An 18,733-nucleotide genomic window follows, 5' to 3' on the forward strand; every position below is an offset into this window, starting at 1 on the left:
ATAGTTTTTACAATAAACACTCAGAAATACGCCAGGCGCAGTGGCTCAAGCCTGCAATCCTAGCACTTCAGGAGGCTGAGGCGGACAGATGACCTGAGGTCAGGAGTTTGAGACCAGCCTGGCCAACGTGGTGAAACCCTGTCTCTACTAAAAATACAAAAATTAGCCAGGTGTGGTAGCACATGCCTGTAATTCCAGCTACTCAGGAGGCTGAGGCAGGATAATCGCCTGCACCTGGGAGACAGAGGTTGTAGTGAGCTGAGATTGCACCATTGTACTCCAGCCTGGGCAACAGAGACTCTGTCTCAAAAAAAAATAATAAAGGTCAACATGCTTTTGCTTGTCCGACGGTAAAATGAAACTTACATGCTGATTCTCAACCTGGACATAAATGCTAAAGGGAATATATTAGAATATTTAAAGTGTGAGGTGAAATGCTTATCAAAAAGGGTGGCATATGTTTTAAAAGGCAGAGAAAGACTGTTTTAATAATCATACCTCTGTATTGTTCCCCTTGACCATTCCCATCTAATTCATCGGTTCTAGTCATAAATGATTTTGGTTATTTCCCAAAAACAAAATTTACCCTGAAGTAGTTGATTCTTATTTGTTATGTTCTATAAAACCCATAGTTATGTTCTATAAAACATTTGCCATGGTTATGTTCTATAAAATCCATAGTTATGTTCTATAAAACATTTGCCATGGTTATGTTCTATAAAGTCATCCCAAATGCTAAATTAGAGAATACTGAATCATCGCCCCTAAGGGAAATACAGGTTAGGTTCCTGCCAGGCTCTGGTCACATTTCATCACTGATCAATACATAACCTCTTCTATGTGTATTTCTGTTAAAGACACCTTAATAATATATATTGTTGATTCACTGACATTGAACTCATAGCCAACAGAACTATGACTCATGCCTGATAAAGCTTACCTAACACGAATTTTCTCTGTAAGGCACATCACAGCCTTCTTGTGCTCAGCAACACTAGACAGCACTTTAGCACTATGCTTAGAGGCCATTTTAAATAGTAAAGTCACCAATAAAAAAAAAATAGCACAAAAATACAAAAATGTGGCACTAAATGGACCATGAAAAGGAGGTTTAGAAGTATGAGAGCTGAAACATGAGGGCAGAGCACTGACTTGTTCAACCTCAGCTAGTTCATTTTTTCTGTGCAGGGATGGTGGGAGGGGTCGCACTATGTTGCCCAGGCTGGTCTTGAACTCCTGGCCTCAAGCAATCCTTCTGCCTCAGCCTCCCAAGGTGGTGGGATTACAGATGTGAGCCTCTGTGCAAAGCTCAGCTAGTTCTTAAATTTTTTGCCACCCTGAACATGCATATGTCTAAAAATGACCTTGAAAGCATTTTGAGTATTCATTTTGGGGTTACAAATACATTTAGGTGAGTAGGCAAATTCATAAACACAGAATTGACAAATAATGAGAAACAACTGTATAATAATATCATTACTGAGAATTTTCTGCATTAACCATAATCAGTTAAAAAAAATTGTTTTTGAACAGTAACATTAACAAGTACACAGGCACCAAATTTAATACCTTTGAAGTGATTATTTGTTATATATAAAGCAAGTAGGTTATGTGTGTAGGTGTATTTCCCTCTTCCCTACTCCAGGAGCCCTTCACCTAGCTTACTCCTGCTTTGAGACTCACCCTGTAGTTGGGCTTCTGTGAAGCCCAAATTTGGGTTAGATTCCCCGGAACTTGAGCTCCTACAGTTCCCCCCATATCTCCACTGTATTACACATCACCTTACATAACCATCTGTGTGTTTAATGCCCTTCCACTGGATTGTAACCAGTGGGGTCTTGTTTTATTTTATTTCTAGAACAAGGTGTTTACAATACATTGCTGTTCAATAAACTTTTACTGAATGAATGAATCACAAAGAGATGAGTAATAACAAAAACCTAAAGTAGGATGACTATGATATAAACAGACCAACAGGTAGGATTAAGTAGTAAGAAATAGCATCTGTATAATTTGCCCATCAGCTGGATATAGGGAAGAGGAAGGATTTCAGACTGCCCATTTCTGGATTGACAAAGGTGTGCACAGTTGTGCTACTAATGAAAGTCTAGAATATAAGAAGAGTACTTTTGAAGTGGAAAGACAAGCTCTACTGTGAACATTCCTGTAACCTTATTAATAACCCCTTCATCTACGCTACTTCAATAGTTGATAAGTTTTGCTGCCTAAGACTGCATTCCTAGTTACTTATTTCTCTGGCTAACTACCTCATTAAAATGTAAGACAATATAAGGTAAATTTTATTTAATTTTTGACTCTCCAAAAACCAGCACAATGATAGTGTTGCATCTCTAAATCAATCTTGGAACTACCTATCATTGGACTTAAGCGATTCTCTTACTTAAAGCTGAAGGCATCCTAACACCACTAGTGTCCAAAAACCAAAAGATAGAAACTATTTCATGAAGGATACAGAAAAGTAAAGAAAGATGATAGAAAAGTATCTGTAAGAGTGAGAACAATTTTGGTTTCAGTAGTAATAGTTAATCCTGGTAAGCACTCAAAAAAAAATTAACAATGTGCAAGCATTATTCTAAAAACACATGTATCCTCATTGTCTCTCAGAATTCTATGAGGTAGACAGAATTGTGACCAATAAAAGTAGAAGCCAGAATGCAGTAAATTGACCATTAAGAGGGAAAAGAAAATGAAATAGTAAATTTAAATATTTCTAAAAAGCTGTCTGAAGTAACGGACATAGTGGTGTAACAAAGAAAGGATAAGGGAGGTTTTAAGATAGTCCAGAGAAGAAAACAATATAGAGGAGGATATTTAAAAACATATAAGACATCTAATAAAAGAATTGCTTAAATGACATCTCAAAGATAAGATTTGATGTGATTTGATACCAAGAGTACCAGTAGATGAGACTTGAATAAAATTAGAGGTGGGCTCTGAGATCAAAAGGAAATAGACGACAATTTATAAATTTGAAAGTAAAAGGACTAGGAAGACAAAGAAATTCATATACAGTATCAATACTCTGTTGGGATCAGGGGACATCCACTGCTAAGGATTCAGAGTAAAGTAGGGTGTTTGATAAGAATGGTGGTATTTCAGTATGTCAGTTATGAAAAATAGGGAAGCAGCTGATCAGAAACAAACAATTACTAAATCCCACTAAGGACCCAGCTGAAACCAGAAACCATCATGAATGAACATTCATTTATTTACAAATTTTTATTACGGACCTTTCATATGCCAAGGCACCTTTCTAGGTGCTAGGGATACAGTATGAACAAAAATCCCTGCCTCATTCTCTGTACATTCTAGTGGGGGGAGAGATAAAAATTTTTAAATACTGTGAGTTGTGTTAGATAGTGGTAGAAGATAAGAAAAATAAAGCAGAAAACGTAAATAAGGGTATTAAAAATTTAGATGGGGGGCCAGAAATGATTTCAGATTAAATGATATTCGCACCACTATCTGAAAGGAAAGGAGGAAAGCTATGCATCCGTTATGCTAGAACTTATCGGATAGAGGGAAATATCAAACACCAAAGCCTAGAAGTGAAGGAATGCAAGGCATCTTTGAGGAACTGCAAGGTGGCTGAGTCAGAATGATAGAGATGGTGAAGGGGTTGAAAGATGATCAGAGAAATAACAGTTGCAATACAGAGCCTTGTAGGCCACTAAGGACTTTGACTTACATTCTGAGGGAAGATACAATGCCATTGGAGAGTTTTATGCAGACTGATAGGTCACTTTGATTCTTAAGAGCGTGGGAAAGATGGTGGGCAAGGGTGGAAGACCAATAAGAACTGATGGGCACAGTGGCTCAGACCTGTAATCTCAGCACTTTGGGATGCTGAGGCAGGAAGATAGCTTGAGGCCAGGAGTTTCAGACTAGCCCGGGCAATATAACGATACTCCACCTCTACAAAAGATAAAAAATGTCAGCCAGATATGGTGGGCACGTGCCTGTAACTCTAGCTACTCAGAAGGCCAAGGCAGGATTGCTTGAGCACAGGAGTTTGAGGTTACAGTGAGCTCTGATTATACCACTGCACTCAAGCCTGAGTGACAAAGTGAGACACTGTCTCTGGAAAAAAAATTATTTGTATATATACACACACACACACACACACACACACACATTCAGGTGGTTTGGCCCACGATGTAGCAGTGGAGGTGATGAGAAGTGGTGAACTTCTGGATATATTTTAAAGGTAGAGCCAACAGATTTCCTGGTGAATCAGACAGGGGATGTGAGGAAAAACCAATAATGACACCAAGGTTTTTCAACTTCAGCAAACAGAGAACAGACTTGCTACTTACTAAAATAGAGAGGGGAGAAGGGAGAAACTGGGGAGTTCAATATTGGACATATAAAATAAAGATGCATGGGGCCAGGCGCAGTGGCTCAAACTGGTAATCTCAGCACTTTGGGAGGCCAAGGCAGGAGGATTGCTTGAGGCCAGGAGTTTGAGACCAGTCTAGGCAACATAGTGAGACCCCATCTCTACAAAAAATTTAAAAATTAGCCAGGTATGCTGATGCATGCCTGTAGTCCTACTACTCAGGAGGCTGAGGCAGGGGGATCACTTGAGCCCAGAAGCTCAAGGCTGCGGTGAGCTATAATTGCACCACTGCACTTCAGTTTGAGGGACAGAGATCCTGTCTCTTAAGAAAATAATAAACAAATAAAATGCATGGAAATTCCAGTAGGCAGTTGGATATGTGAGTCTGGCATTCACAGCAGTCCAGACAAAAGACAAAAATTTGGGAAGAGTGTAGGTGATATTTAAAACCATGAGTCTAGAGGAAATTACTAGAATCAATGATAGGGTAAAAGGGCACAAGGATGGAGTCCTAGCATTCACAAATGCAGTAGTAATAACTATTACTAGGAAAGTGGGGCCTCTCCCTCACCCCTGAGATGATCCTAATTATTCTAAGCCAGTATGACACTTTATATAGACTAAGCCTGTGACTCAGCTCTGGTCAAGACAAGGCTATAAGATTGGCAGTTGTGGGCAGGGGTGGAGGGTAGGGTTGGTAGCAGAAACTTTCCCCTTCCATTTAACAATCATGACTGCATGATACCTGGAACTGTGGCAACCATTATGCAATCATTAGGGAAGTTAAGTCAAGAAGCTGAGGATGGTAGAGGGCAAAGATGAAAAAAACATGGGTACCTCATCAATTGTTAAGCTGCTAATCAACCAGCCTTAGAGCCACTCTACCCCTGGATTTTTTGTTATTATTTAAGCCACTTAAAAAGGGTTTTCATTACTTGTGGTCAAAAGTATCTGGATACAATAATCTCATTTAATTTTCAAAACAATGCTTAGGGTGCCAAAGAGTAAACAAACTCAAAAAAGGTTAAAGAATTTAGCAAGATCACGGAAGTAGCAAATGGTGATTTGAAGTTCATCTGACTCCAAAGTCTATTTGAACTGATTAAGAGTTGTTGATTTAAAGAATGGACACTACTAAAAGGCAAAGGGGAGTGGGAGTTGAGAATTACTGAAGTGACTGGCAAAGAAGGAAAGCTAGCAAGTAAGAGATGGAAAGAAAAGAGAAGTGTCAAAAGACTAGAGGAATGGAAGAAGTACATTAGGAAACAAACTGACGAGGTCATCTTGAGCAGAATATCAGACTTGAAGATTTTTATTGTTTGAGTTGTCTGGATGAAGACTAGATGCAGGCTGTGGCCATAAGTAGTGAGGAAATTGCATTCTGAGTAGTTAAGGATTAATGCAGTAATATTTACTACATGGCACACATTATTTTATGCACTTGGGATTCAGTGGTATGTGATCTGAGATGAAGTTCCCGAGCTGTAACCTGGCCAAAGGCTTGAAGTCTTTACCCCAAGATATAAACAGAGCAAAAGAATCAGGCTGACAATAAGGATGACAATGGCTCACATTCATGAGCTTGTTTCAAATAATTTAACACACACTAGGAAATTAAATATTTGATGAATGAATAATCTATCTGATCAGCTTCTCCCATTCTGACTCTTCAAACCATTGCTTAATAAGCTACAGGCTATTATTGGTGAGACTGATACAAACAATTGTCTGAAAACAATAGGGAGTCTCTGCAAAGTGATCCATGGTTTCATTCCACCTTCACTCACTAGCATGCTCAAGACAAGACGGTGAGATATATGTCTATTTTGTTTACTACTGTAGCTCTAGCACTTAGAACAATGCCCAGAATTCTTGTTGAATTGAATAAATGAATAGATTAATTAGGACTTACTAAATGCCAGGCATTATTTTCATCTCAAAGGTAAATAAGATAGCTCCTGCCCTTGATAGTTTACTACCACTTAAAGGCTCTAAGTAAAACCTCTCAATCTTCATTTATATCAAAGTGCATAGTTAAGGAGCAAGGCTGCTAAGAATCTAAAGGTAATATCTGTCCTGGATAAAAGGAGTTTAAAGCTTAACAAGCACTTAAATTTTTTAAAATTACCATTCTTGCTTGAAAAATTAGTATTTGTATTATTGCTACAATTAGATAACCTGGCATACAATGATTATGATAAATCACAGAAAAACAGTACCTCCAGATGTTTCTTCTAAAAAAAATTAATTCCTTTTTCTTAAGTACACGTCCCTTCGAATTTTTTTTAAATGAAGTGAAAATATCAGTTAATATGAAGCAACATAAAAGAACAAATGGAATCAGAAGGCAAATTCCAAAGAGATCACTGCTATAAATAGAGACATGGAAATGTCAGAACAGAGAAGCAAAGTTCCACTAAAAAACAACAAAATTGTTATACCAAATGAGTCTTGTATCTCGAACCCACCCACTTCCAGTTAAGGATTTCACTGGCAAAGATCCTTATCTTTCAATAACCTATTTTCAGAAGGAAACGCTGTCAGTAAAGGTAGACATCCTGATTATAAAAATTAAGACGTTTTTGGTTCTGTACAGATTCTTCTTCCTCTTGTACCTAAGAAGCAGAAAACCTCCAACCCAAACACCGATGCTTCATATAGAAGATATTTCACAAAATAAAAGAGCACTGGATTAGGAATCTAGTCTTGGCTCTGCAATTAATCTTGGCACTTTGTAGAAGGCACTCAGCAATCTGTGTTAGTTTCCTCTAACATGAAATGAAACAAATGGGCGAGATTACCTTCAAGGTCTTTCTAAGACTGATATTCTAAGAAAAGTTTGTGTGAAGCTACCCTTCAGTGCCATCTGGCCTTAAAGGCCCTCCACATTCATAATCATATGTAGCTTTATAGGAAAATGTTAAGTGGAATAAGTAATTCAACTTGATATTTATTTAACTTTTACCAACATAAAAGCATACTGGGCAAACCAAAGAACAAGACCCGGTCCTTGACCAGCCCTCTTTTACACAGAGGGGAAAAGGGAGAGGACAAAATTTCTGTATTCATAACATTTACTACAATCTAGCCAGGGAAACAAAATTTAATTCACTTTAATTCCTCAAATATTAAATATGTTTTGTGTAAAAGGGTAGTTTTCAAATCTTGATGAGTAGAATCGACTATGATGCTTACTTTCTAAAAAAAAAAAAAAGAAAGAAATATAGATTCTCCAAAACATGATTCAGTAGGTCCAGGTAGGGCTAAGGTATCTGCATTTCTAAAAAGCACTCTTGATGATGCTGGTGACCTTTTTGTTAAGAAACTCTGCCTTAGTCTAGCTAACAAAAAGTTTGAGTTAGTCCAGTTAAAAGAAAAACTTTCAATTGATTCGTGAATAGGACATGTCCCAATTAAAAGTAGTTCAACGGCTTAGGGCTGAAGGGATAGGAAGGACTTTCATAGGATGAATGCAGAAACAAGGCAAAACATTTGATTAAAGTGGAGCAATAGTCTGATTTGGACTGATCCAGTGAAAAGTCTCTAGTTAAAGATTAATGGGCAGTTTCTGATTGGTTAAGACAGTTTACATTGAGTTAGGTTTTGGTTTGCTTATGTAGGAAGACAGGGCACTGGAGGTACCTCAGTCTAATCACTTCCCATTTAATTATTTTAAAAGCTTAAAAAAAGATGTTTCTAGACTCCGAATTCATCTCAAGACTCTATACCCCTAACTAGAAACAAACCGCAACCCATTAAAAATAAGCAAAAGTCAGCCAGAGCTTGTACACTTGTGCATTTCAGCGGTTCTCAAATGTGTCTGCACTTTAGGATTAATTAACCCAGGAAGCTTTTACGGATTCAAATATAGACCAATTAAATCAGTTTCTGGGAGCAGGAGTTAGGGCTAACCTTTCTTTCTTTCTTTTTTTTGAGACAGAATCTTGGTCTGTCACCTAGGATGGAGTGCAGTGGTGCGATCTCCGCTCACTACAAGCTCGGCCTCCCGGGTTCAGGCAATTCTCCTGCCTCAGCCTCCCGAGTAGCTGGGATTGCAGGCACCAGCCACCATGCCCGACTAATGTATTTTTAGTAGAGCCGGGGTTTTACCATGTTGGCCAGGCTGGTCTTGAACTCCTGACCTCAGGTGATCCACCCGCCTCGGCTTCCCAAAGTGCTAGGATTACAGGCGTGAGGCACCACGCCCGGCCCACCTTTCATATTTTTTAAAAGCTCCCTGTAGCCGATGTGGGTAACCACTGAATAAATAAAAGGTCACTGCAATTGGTTAGTCAGGTTAAGTTTCATAAAAAAAAGACTATTTTTAATCGGGATTTTTTTATTTAGCTAAAGGTTAATGAAAAAGATAAATGTAATAGAAGAACTGATTATCTAAATATATGATCCAATAGGAAAAGAAACAATAAATGTTTTGACCACAAAAAAAGGGAGAATAAGAAGAGTACCTACGTGAATTTTAGACATTTTGTTTTTGAGGCAACATGCAAAACCAAAGTTTTGTAGGTAGTTGTGCAGACACAGATTTGGAAACATCTGGGAAATAAGTATAGGATCAATTTACAGGAAATTACAAGTATATTAGTGCATATTTGTATATGGCAGCTTTATTATAAATTATTATAATGTATGCTATGGAATAAGCTAAACTCAATTAAGAACTGGATGATAAGGCCAGTTATTTAATTTAGATGCTTTCAGGAGTCCCAAACTTTCAATCTAACATTATTAAAGTAATAGGAAGCTGGGAGTGTCATGTCTTAAAAGAAGAGGTGAAGAGCTCTAAATTTCTCTCTAAAAATTAATAATCTATTTCCTATATATCCTATGATGCCCTGTTATGTCTGCCATGATCATAGTCAAAGGACAGATCCTGGCAATGAATGTGTGGAGTAACCAAACAAATACTCCATTAATATTCAAAAAGGCCTTTTGTATAATACAGTAAAGATGTTTGTTCTTTTATTAGATTTGAAGAACACTGAAAAAGTTTGGAATGACACCTTAGCAACCCCCCAAATATTCCTCCCAGCTTCACTGAAGAGGTCCTAAAAAGCAGAATTTATTTATGTTTTCACAAAGAACCTTTATCTCAAGCATTAATTTTTCCAAAAGATTAACCTATCAAGAATTTCATTCTGGCCGGGTGCAGTGGCTCATACCTGTAATCCCAGCACTTTGGGAGGCCGAAGATGGATCACAAGGTCAGGAGTTCGAGACCAGCCTGGCCAACACGGTGAAACACTGTCTCTACTAAAAATACAAAAATTAGCTGGGCGTAGTGGTGGGTGCCTGTCATCCCAGCTACTCGGGAGGCTGACACAGAAGAACTGCTTGAAGCCAGGAGGTGGAGATTACAGTGAGCCGAGATCATGCCACTGCACTCCAGTCTGGGCAACAGGGCGAGACTCTGTCTCAAAAAAAAATTAGTCGGGCATGGTGGTGCACACCTGTAATCCCAGCTACTCCAGAGGCTGAGGTGCGAGAATCTCTTGAACCTGGGGGGGCCGAGGTTTCAGTGAGCCAAGATCGCGCCACTGCACTCCAGCCTGGGCCACGGAGGGAGCATTAAAAAAAAAAAAAAAATTGAGGCCGGGCGCGGTGGCTCACGCCTGTAATCCCAGCACTTTGGGAGGCCGAGGCGGGCGGATCACGAGGTCAGGAGATCGAGACCATCCTGGCTAACACGGTGAAACCCCGTCTCTACTAAAAATGCAAAAATTTAGCCGGGCGAGGCGGCGGGCGCCTGTAGTCCCAGCTACTGGGGAGGCTGAGGCAGGAGAATGGCGTGAACCCGGGAGGCGGAGCTTGCAGTGAGCCGAGATCGCGCCATTGCACTCCAGCCTGGGCGACTAAGCGAGACTCTGTCTCAAAAAAAAATAAATAAATAATAAAAATATTTAAAAAAAAAAAAAAATTGAGGTCCTTACATATTTTTCAATATTCAATGATAACTAAAATAAATTGCGATATACATAAATTTGTTTTGAGGGTAAATTACAGCACTGTGGTAAATTACATTGATCCAAAGGTCTGATTGTATTGCCTAATTAATAAAATATGAAAAAATCAAGACATTCTCAAAATACAACTGGAAAATTTCTACTTAGCTATACACCCAACACTGCTTTTACTGTTTTTCTATATATTATGATTAGATCTGTAGTCCCATACGTGCACTGATTTTTCAGAAGGAAATCCCACCAAAATTTATAGGAATGGCCATGAACACTGAAAGAGATCATCAGATATAAATGAATACGACTGCATTAAAAGCTGATTAAAGGGAAATGATGGCTCACCTGTATCTACAAGCATATTAACTGCTATTTTGGTGCTTGAGCAAATGAACACATTACTTTTAGGTTTTCAGAAAGAATGCAGCATATATTTCTCACAATTACTCTTAAGAGCTGCTGAAAAAGAATTTTTTTTAGACCTAACCAAATAATGCCACAAACGCCACAAAGTTGAGAAAGTTCATTTTACCTCATTCTTTGTTATTTAAATAGAAATAATTTTGAAAAATAGTCACTGTGATATACTCAATAGTAAGTATCGTAACGATTCCTGGAACTTACTACTATTAACACAGTAAACTGCCACGATATGTTGGAGAAAGTCTGAAGAAATGTCTGAAATTACTTGGTAACTTAAGTACATAAGATAAAATACCAATTTACACACACACACACACATATACCTAGTCCTGTGATGACAATTCAGAAGTTTACCTTACATTTGAATACCCACAAGCTGGGGTGGGAGAAACTACGCCTAAGAAGCTACAAAATCTATTTTGGCCAAGAAACAATGCTGTTCTTAACTTAAAAGACCTTAATAGTCCGGGCGCAGTGGCTCACGCCTGTAATCCCAGCACTTTGGGAGGCTGAGGCGGGTGGATCACGAGGTCAGGAGATCGAGACCATCCTGACTAACACGGTGAAACCCCGTCTCTACTAAAAATACAAAAAATTAGCCGGACGTGGTGGCGGGCGCCTGTAGTCCCAGGTACTCGGGAGGCTTAAGTAGGAAAATCGCTTGAACCCAGGAGGCGGAGGCTGCAGTGAGCGGAGTCCGCGCCACTGCACTCCAGCCGAGGCAACAGAGCGAGACTCTGTCTCAAAACAAACAAACAAACAAACAACCTTAACAAAAATGGCCATGGACACGTACAAATACTAGGTTACTAAATTTGGCTAACACTGAACTTTAAGAACAATCACGTTTTTGGATAAAGAAAAGGGCAGCCATATTTTTAGAGCCTCATCTACATTATTTTAAACAAAAACTTAAAATATGGTCGAGAACTAACAGGCTTCCAGCCTGAATTCAACACCCCCCTCGTGATAAAACTCAAAAATCTGACAGCCTGGAAGTAAAATACAGGGACACTTTACTACCCTGAAAATCATGCTGGGTTCCCGCTAGGCCGGGTAGACGTTTTCGGGAGCATCACCGCGCGGCGTCTCGCAAGCGCTTCTCTCCAGGCGCCCTCCGGGCGGCAGCGCTCTCGAGACACTGTTGCGTCGCCGTCACGCCCGTCGCTGTCACGCCCTTCCCCGCGGACACCGAGAATGACCCATGGCGGAAAATTCTACCGCACTACCTCCCTGAGGCAGCGACCGGTAAGAAACAACCTTTTCTTCAGGATTCCCACCACCCAATCCCACTCGCTGTCAACTGGCTACTGTCACCCACCACCCTGCAGGAACAATTACCCAGCCTCACCGCAAGAACGCGCGGAGAGGAGGCGCCAAAAGAAACCCTATTCTCGCGAAATCTTAAACCTAATTCTCGCGACGTCTCTGTTTCTGTCGTTCTTTCTCAGCCTTAGCCCCACACTAGCGCGTTGCCTCGGAAACATCGCGAGATTTCGTTCCTTCAGTCTCCACCCCTTTACGGCACGATGGTCGCGCAAGAATGTGATACAGCTTCGACGGCCGCCATTTTCTTTCTTTCTTAGCTGTTAGCTGAGAGGAAGTCTCTGAACGGGCGGCAGCGGCTAGCGTAGTGTAACCATGGCAGACTATTCAACAGTGCCTCCACCGTCTTCTGGCTCAGCTGGTGGCGGCGGTGGCGGCGGTGGTGGTGGAGGAGTTAACGACGCTTTCAAAGATGCACTGCAGAGAGCCCGGCAGGTAAGTGTGGACCGCGCGGCGGAATCCCGAAAGCTCACGGTAATTGGCCGCTGACTGAGTAGGCCGCTACCCTTTAGCGCATGAGGAAGAGGAAAGAGGTGTCCTTCCGGGCTGAAATGTGAGGAGACACGTTTCCCCTTGTTGGTAATAAAGATTAGAGACCAGAACTCAGTTTTGTGTTCTTGGTGTGTAATCCACTTAGAACCCCGACGCATGCTACGCAAAGGCCTGAAGTCTTTCTCCCGCTTCTGCGGCACTCGTGTGTCGCCAGCGAGCTAGCTTAGCCTCCCCTTTTCCTCGAGATGAAGATCCTCTTCCAGGGGATAAAGCGCAGGTAGTTTCACACAATTTAATGGAAGGTTCTGGTAATCAGTTTGGGAAAGAACTAGGGTCGGTCTCCTGGAGCCATAGCAATGGAAGGGATTTGTAGTTAAAGTAGCCTTTACAGCTCATTTCCGTTCCCTCTCGCAATTAAAACCGCTTTCGGTACCTTTCACCTTCACACCTCTACAAGGAAGGGACTTGAAAGCCGTCTTTTTCTGGGCGGGATTTACGCGTCAGTCTGTTCTAACAGTCAGTCCCCCTTATTTCTCAAAATGGCCTCAGGCCCATTATACCAGAGGTTTCAATTTGAATCTGCCTCTCTGTTAAGAGTCGTAAACTGACCAGACCTCTTTGTATTACGTAGTGCGTACATTTGCCCTGAAGACACCACTTTCCCAGACGAAAGCTGTTAAAATAGTGCGAGTATTCCAGGAAAATAGAAGATTTCTTAATTTGAACTTTACATTTTTAGATAGTCCCCTAATATATTTAAAATTTCAAAATGTATGGTGTTGGTATGGATTTGCATGTAAGCAAAAGAATTCTATTCTCTATGACACTATGCATATTGTACTAGGTGCTGGACATTTTTTACTAGTGTTAAGCTAATGGTAGTTAGAAACCAGTGTTGTGCTGTGTTTTCATTGCATTAGGAGTTCACTTAACTTTTACCGGTACAGTTAAAGGAACATTGAGTCAAAATCAGAATTCATAAAATCCGTTGTAACATACCTAATGTGAACACATTATCAACATGTACCTGTACTTGTTTATAACCAGAGATATTAGAGGTAGTCAACAAAAGGTTATCATTAATATTAGTTCTGCGGTTTCTTCACATAATTTAAGAAATTCTGAACATGTTTAGCAGCAAGCATTTGTATAACTATGACAAACACTGTTAGCGCGTTTTATTAGATTGATTTGTAAAACTTAACTATTGTATTTATTGGAACCAACTATTTTATTTTACCAGAACCAGCACATTGGATTACTTAGTATCAAACACTGTAGGTAGATACTGGAGTTTTGTTTTGTTTTGTTTGAGACGGAGTCTCCCTCTGTCGCCCAGGCTGGATTGGAGTAGCGTGGTGCGATCTCGTCCCACTGCAACCTCCGCCTCCGGCTTCAAGCAATTCTCCTGCCTCAGCCTCCCGAGTGGCTGGGATTACAGGCGCCCGCCACCGTGCCCGGCTAATTTTTTGTTTTTGTTTTTTAAGTAGAGACAGGGTTTCACCATGCTGGCCAGGCTGGTCTCGAACTCCTGACCTCGTGATCCGCCCGCCTTGGCCTCCCAAAGTGCTGCGATTACAGCAGTGAGCCCGGCCTTTTTTTTTTTTTTTTTTTTTTTTTGTTTAAATGCATGAATTGTTTCCTACTAAGAAGCTATGATATAGTTCCTTGACCAAATGCAGATGAACAGGATTATCTGATAAATTGATTAACGAGAGCAGACAAAATACGGGTATTTAATTCATCCGCTCATTTTATAAGTGTTTATAGAGTTTCTACTATGAGGCAGGCACCTTGTACGGGACACAAGTTGGGAGGGGATACCCAGCTTCCTAAGTAAAGGAGTGATATTTGAGCAAGGCATTATAGAATAAATGAGAGTTTGGCCAGTAGGGAAAAGAAGCAGCATGCGCAGAGGTATGGGACGTGGGGGAATGACAAGAACCCAGAATTGAAGTCACTAGAAGATGGTGGTGGGAGGACGTGAAACAAGGCAAGGAAAGGTACAAGCGGATCCAGATACTGGAAGACTTTGTGTTGCAATGCTTTAATGAAAAATTGGATTTCGGGCCGGGTTCGGTGGCTCATGCCTGTAATCCCAGCACTTTGGGAGGCTGAGGCAGACAGATCACTTGAAGTCGGAGTTTAAGACCAGCCTGGCCAACATGGTGAAACCCCATCTCTACAAAAAATACAAAAGGTAGCCGGGCTTGGTGGCCTGTGCCTGTAGTTACTTGGGAGGCTGAGGCACAAGAATTGCCTGAACCTGGAAAGTGGAGGTAGCAGTGAGTGGAGATCACACTGCTGCACTCCAGCCTGGGCATAGAGCGAGACCCTGTCTCAAAAAAAAAAAAAAAAAAGGTTTTATTATTAGGCTAAGCCATAATTTCTTTCTACTTTTTAAAATACAGAAATTGCCATCAAACTGAAATTTATTGTCTTATATGCTAGTAGGTCAGTTGTTCTGTCTTTACTGTAATGATTTCTTTATGAAAATGATCTTAAATCTGAGATTCCTAACTTTGGCTTTTAACTAGAATTACCCATTACATTTGATGATGTCTTTAAATGTCAGTTGTAGCTATTAGTCTGATAATATGTGTGGAATATACAGAAGGGTATTTAGACAGAAGTTAGGTTAACATCTGAACTACTTCCTCATTGTGTATTTAAGAGAATATTGAGTTATGTTTCTAGAATCCTCAACTAACTCTAAGTTTATTTTCTTTGTCTAGAATACTATGCTGTTTTTGTTTTTGGAAGGAAGAGATATAAGAACAGTTTGCTGCTCTCAAGGAGCTTCAAAGGCTGTACCAGTGGGGATGCCATTGGTATATTTAGCTGGATAGTTGTTATTCAGAAAAGCGGGACAAGTAATTTTGATTCCTGGTCCGTACTTGGTAATGTCAGTAATGTTAACTCTAGCTGGTTGTTGACATCTGGTCATTTAGTTGCCAATCCTTTTTTTTTTTTTCCTAGCTTATTTTTATGTGAAAGTCTTAGATTTTTATAGTATTCTGAGTTCAATTCAACACAGGGACACCAGGTTGCTGCTTTTGTTCATGGTTTCCAGCCTGTGCACTTAAGAAATTTATTTTTATGTATTTCAAGCTGTAACTCCAGAGATTGGGATTGTTTGATTGGGTCCTTAGCAGTGATACTAATAGCAACTTCTGTCTCTAGAACATTGGAAAATTAAAATGTATTTATCTACCGTTTTTTCCCTTGAGGTTATATGAAGGTAGAAATGAATCAGACTAGATGATTAGCTAAGCAAAACTGTTAACCCTCATCCCTTCCCCTCTAGACAACTATGAAATTAGTCAGTATGTATTCGATCCTTCTTGCAGTCTCTTCTCTGACAATTATAAAAGTGATTCAGGCTGCATAATGTTGTTTGAATGAAATGAAAATACAGACTAGAGCTGTTTTTGGTTTTGTTTTTTTTTATTACCATCAGTCTGTTCAGTGAAAACTAACATTTAAGCATGATTCTTTTTAAAAATCATTTTGTGACAGTTTAGCAGGGCTTGACTGATAAGCAAATTATGGTATGGTAATATTTCTAGTGTGCACGTTTCTTCACATGTCTGGTATATGGGAACTCTAACTCCATCAGGACTTTGCCTATAGTAGGTACTCAGCATTTACTGAATTAAATCAATAAACATTTTTGATGAATTAAAGTACAAGTCAGACCTCTGTGTCTGTGGGCTCTGCATCTGCAAATTCAGCCAACTGTGGATCAAAAATATTAGAAAAATGGAATGACGGTCCAACAATACAAGTAATACGAATGAAAACAATACAACTATGTACATTGTATCAGGTATTATAAGTAATTTAGAGATGCTTTAAGTATACCAAAGGATTTGCATAGGTTGTATGCAGATACTGTACCATTTTGTGTAAGGAACTTGAGCATCTGTGGATTTTGGTATTTGCATGGTTCCTGGAACCAATCCCTCAGGGACACTGAGGGACTATAGTTGGTCATACCACCTGATTTTAGAGATTTTCTGATCCTCAGAAGTTAATTAAGTAAACTACAGTAGTCTGTTCTTAACCTCGGAGGATACATTCCAAGAACCTCAGTGAATATCTGAAACCACATATAGTATTGAATCCGATATATACACGGTAATATTTTTTCCTATACATGTGTATCTATAAAGTTTAAATTCTAAATTAGACATAGTATTAACAATAATAATAAATTAGAAAAAGACTGGGCATAGTGGTTCACGCCTATAATCTTAACACTTAACTTTTAACTATGACGTTGTCTTGAAAAAGAAATCAGCCAGCCAAGGTGGCTCATGTCTGTAATCCTAGTGTTTTGAGAAGCTCAGTCAGGAAGTTTGTTTGAACCCAGGAATCCGAGACCACCCTAGGCAACATGGTGAAACCTTGTTTCTATAAAAAAATACCAAAAAATTAGCCAGACATGGTGGTGCATGCCTGTAGTACCAGCTACCCAGGAGGCTGAGGTGGGAGGAGTGCTTGAACTTGGGAGGTCAAGTTTACAATGTTGGGTCCTTTACGTAGTTACGTAAGTGAGCCATGATCATGCCACTGCACTACAGCCTTGGGCAACAGCCTGACCCTGTCTCAAAATTTTAATTTAATTTAAAAAATGAAATAGAACAATTACAACAATACACTGTATTACTGACAAGAAGGGCAAATTTTTAAAAAACCAATATGCTGTAATAAGTTATATGAATAAGGGGATCCTCCCCTACCCCAGAATATCTGATTGTACTATACCATAGGTAACTGCAACCGTGGAGAGCAAAAACTGAAGATACTGTGTCTTAAGTTTCTTTTCAACTCCCAAATTCTTGGATTTCTCACGTCTTGGCTTCCTCAGTAGAGGTGAGAAATGCTAAAACAGTGAAAACAGGAAAAATAACTTACTCATTCAAGAAGTCGATTATGGTCCAGATGGAAAATTTGAATTATTTTTGTAAAACTAAACTAAAGTAGCCAGGCACTGTGGCTCACGCCTGTAATCTCAGCACTTTGGGAGGCTGAGGCGGGTGGATCACTTGAGGTCAGGAATTCAAGACCAGCCTGGCCAACAAGGTGAAACCCTGTCTCTACTAAAAATACAAAAATTAGTCAGGCATGGTGGCGGGCACCTGTAGTCCCGGCTACTTGGGAGGCTGAGGTGGGAGAATCGCTTGAACTTGGGGTGTGGACATTGCAGTGAGCCCAGATCACGCCACTGCACTCCAGCCTGGGCAACATTGTGAGACTCAAAAAATATAATAGTAAGTAAAGTAAAAAGTTTCCCATACTTGATAAATGTCTAATAAAAATTGAATATGTTCTAGGACTCTGAAAAAGGAGTTGAATATAGTTGGAGGTTGGTTTTTAGGAATTATTTTTCTTTAATTATCCTTGTAGTCACCTAGGAATTGTATATTTTCTGTTGATCTTAGAAAATTGATCAAATCTATAGTTCATTTTGTTTTTTCAATTTTTTTTTAAAGAGATGGGGTCTTACTGTATTAATGTTGAACTCCTGGCCTCAACCAGGTCTCCCACCTCAGCTTCTGAAGTAACTGGGATTGCAGGTGCCACTGAGCCAGGCTCCTTTATTGGTATTTTTATTAAAAGCTTTTCTCTAATGTCTTTGTAACAGTTCTCAATTTTTGAAATGGTGTTACTCATTCTTTAGAGTAAACTGTCCACTTTCATTTTCTTTTTTTTTTTTTTTTTTTTTCTTTCTTTTTTGAGACGGAATCTCGCTCTGTCACCCAGGCTGGAGTGTAGTGGTGGGATCTCGGCTCACTGCGACCTCCGCCTCCCAGGTTCAAGTGATTCTCCTGCCTCAGCCTCCAGAGTAGCTGGAATTAACGGGCACGTGACACCATGCCCAGCTACGGTTTTTTTTTTTTTTTTTTTTTTTTTTTGTATTTTTAGTAGAGATGGGGGTTTCACCATGTTGGTCAGGCTGGTCTCGAACTCCAGACGTCAGGTGATCCACCCACCTCAGCCTCCCAAAGTGCTGGGATTACAGGCATGAGCAACAGCGCCCAGCCTCAACTTTCATTTTCATTTGGTTAGTTTTTGAACTATTCAGTGGGTAAGGTTGTATAAATGTCTTTTCTCTGTATAGAAGTTTCTTGGAGTTCAAGGAGTGCTACTT

At 39.9% G+C, this 18,733-nt stretch overlaps 2 protein-coding genes across 20 annotated transcripts in view; one reads left to right on the forward strand and one right to left on the reverse strand.

Annotated features, from left to right (window-relative positions):
- LOC105482687 (DnaJ heat shock protein family (Hsp40) member B4) overlaps positions 1-12,250 on the reverse strand; it is a 37,706-nt gene extending 25,456 nt beyond the window's left edge. Inside the window, exon 1 of one of the 4 annotated variants that reach the window (XM_011742929.3) lies at positions 12,110-12,250. The gene's annotated coding sequence lies outside the window, so the exon portion shown is untranslated. Of the gene's footprint in view, positions 1-11,781 lie in introns of all 4 variants that reach the window. The other 3 variants (XM_024793095.2, XM_024793093.2, XM_011742928.3) reach the window with 3 other exon arrangements.
- LOC105482688 (far upstream element binding protein 1) overlaps positions 12,251-18,733 on the forward strand; it is a 40,330-nt gene continuing 33,847 nt past the window's right edge. For all 16 annotated transcript variants that reach the window (XR_003018247.2, XR_011619586.1, XR_003018246.2 and 13 more), the window contains exon 1: positions 12,251-12,519. Coding sequence is in view for 8 of the 16 variants with exons in the window: in XM_024793086.2 (XP_024648854.1) it covers positions 12,400-12,519 (120 nt within the window). In the remaining 8 variants the exon portion in view is untranslated. The remainder of the gene's footprint in view (positions 12,520-18,733) is intronic.

Source organism: Macaca nemestrina, chromosome 1 (assembly GCF_043159975.1).
Source record: "Macaca nemestrina isolate mMacNem1 chromosome 1, mMacNem.hap1, whole genome shotgun sequence".
Classification (NCBI taxonomy): domain Eukaryota; kingdom Metazoa; phylum Chordata; class Mammalia; order Primates; family Cercopithecidae; genus Macaca; species Macaca nemestrina.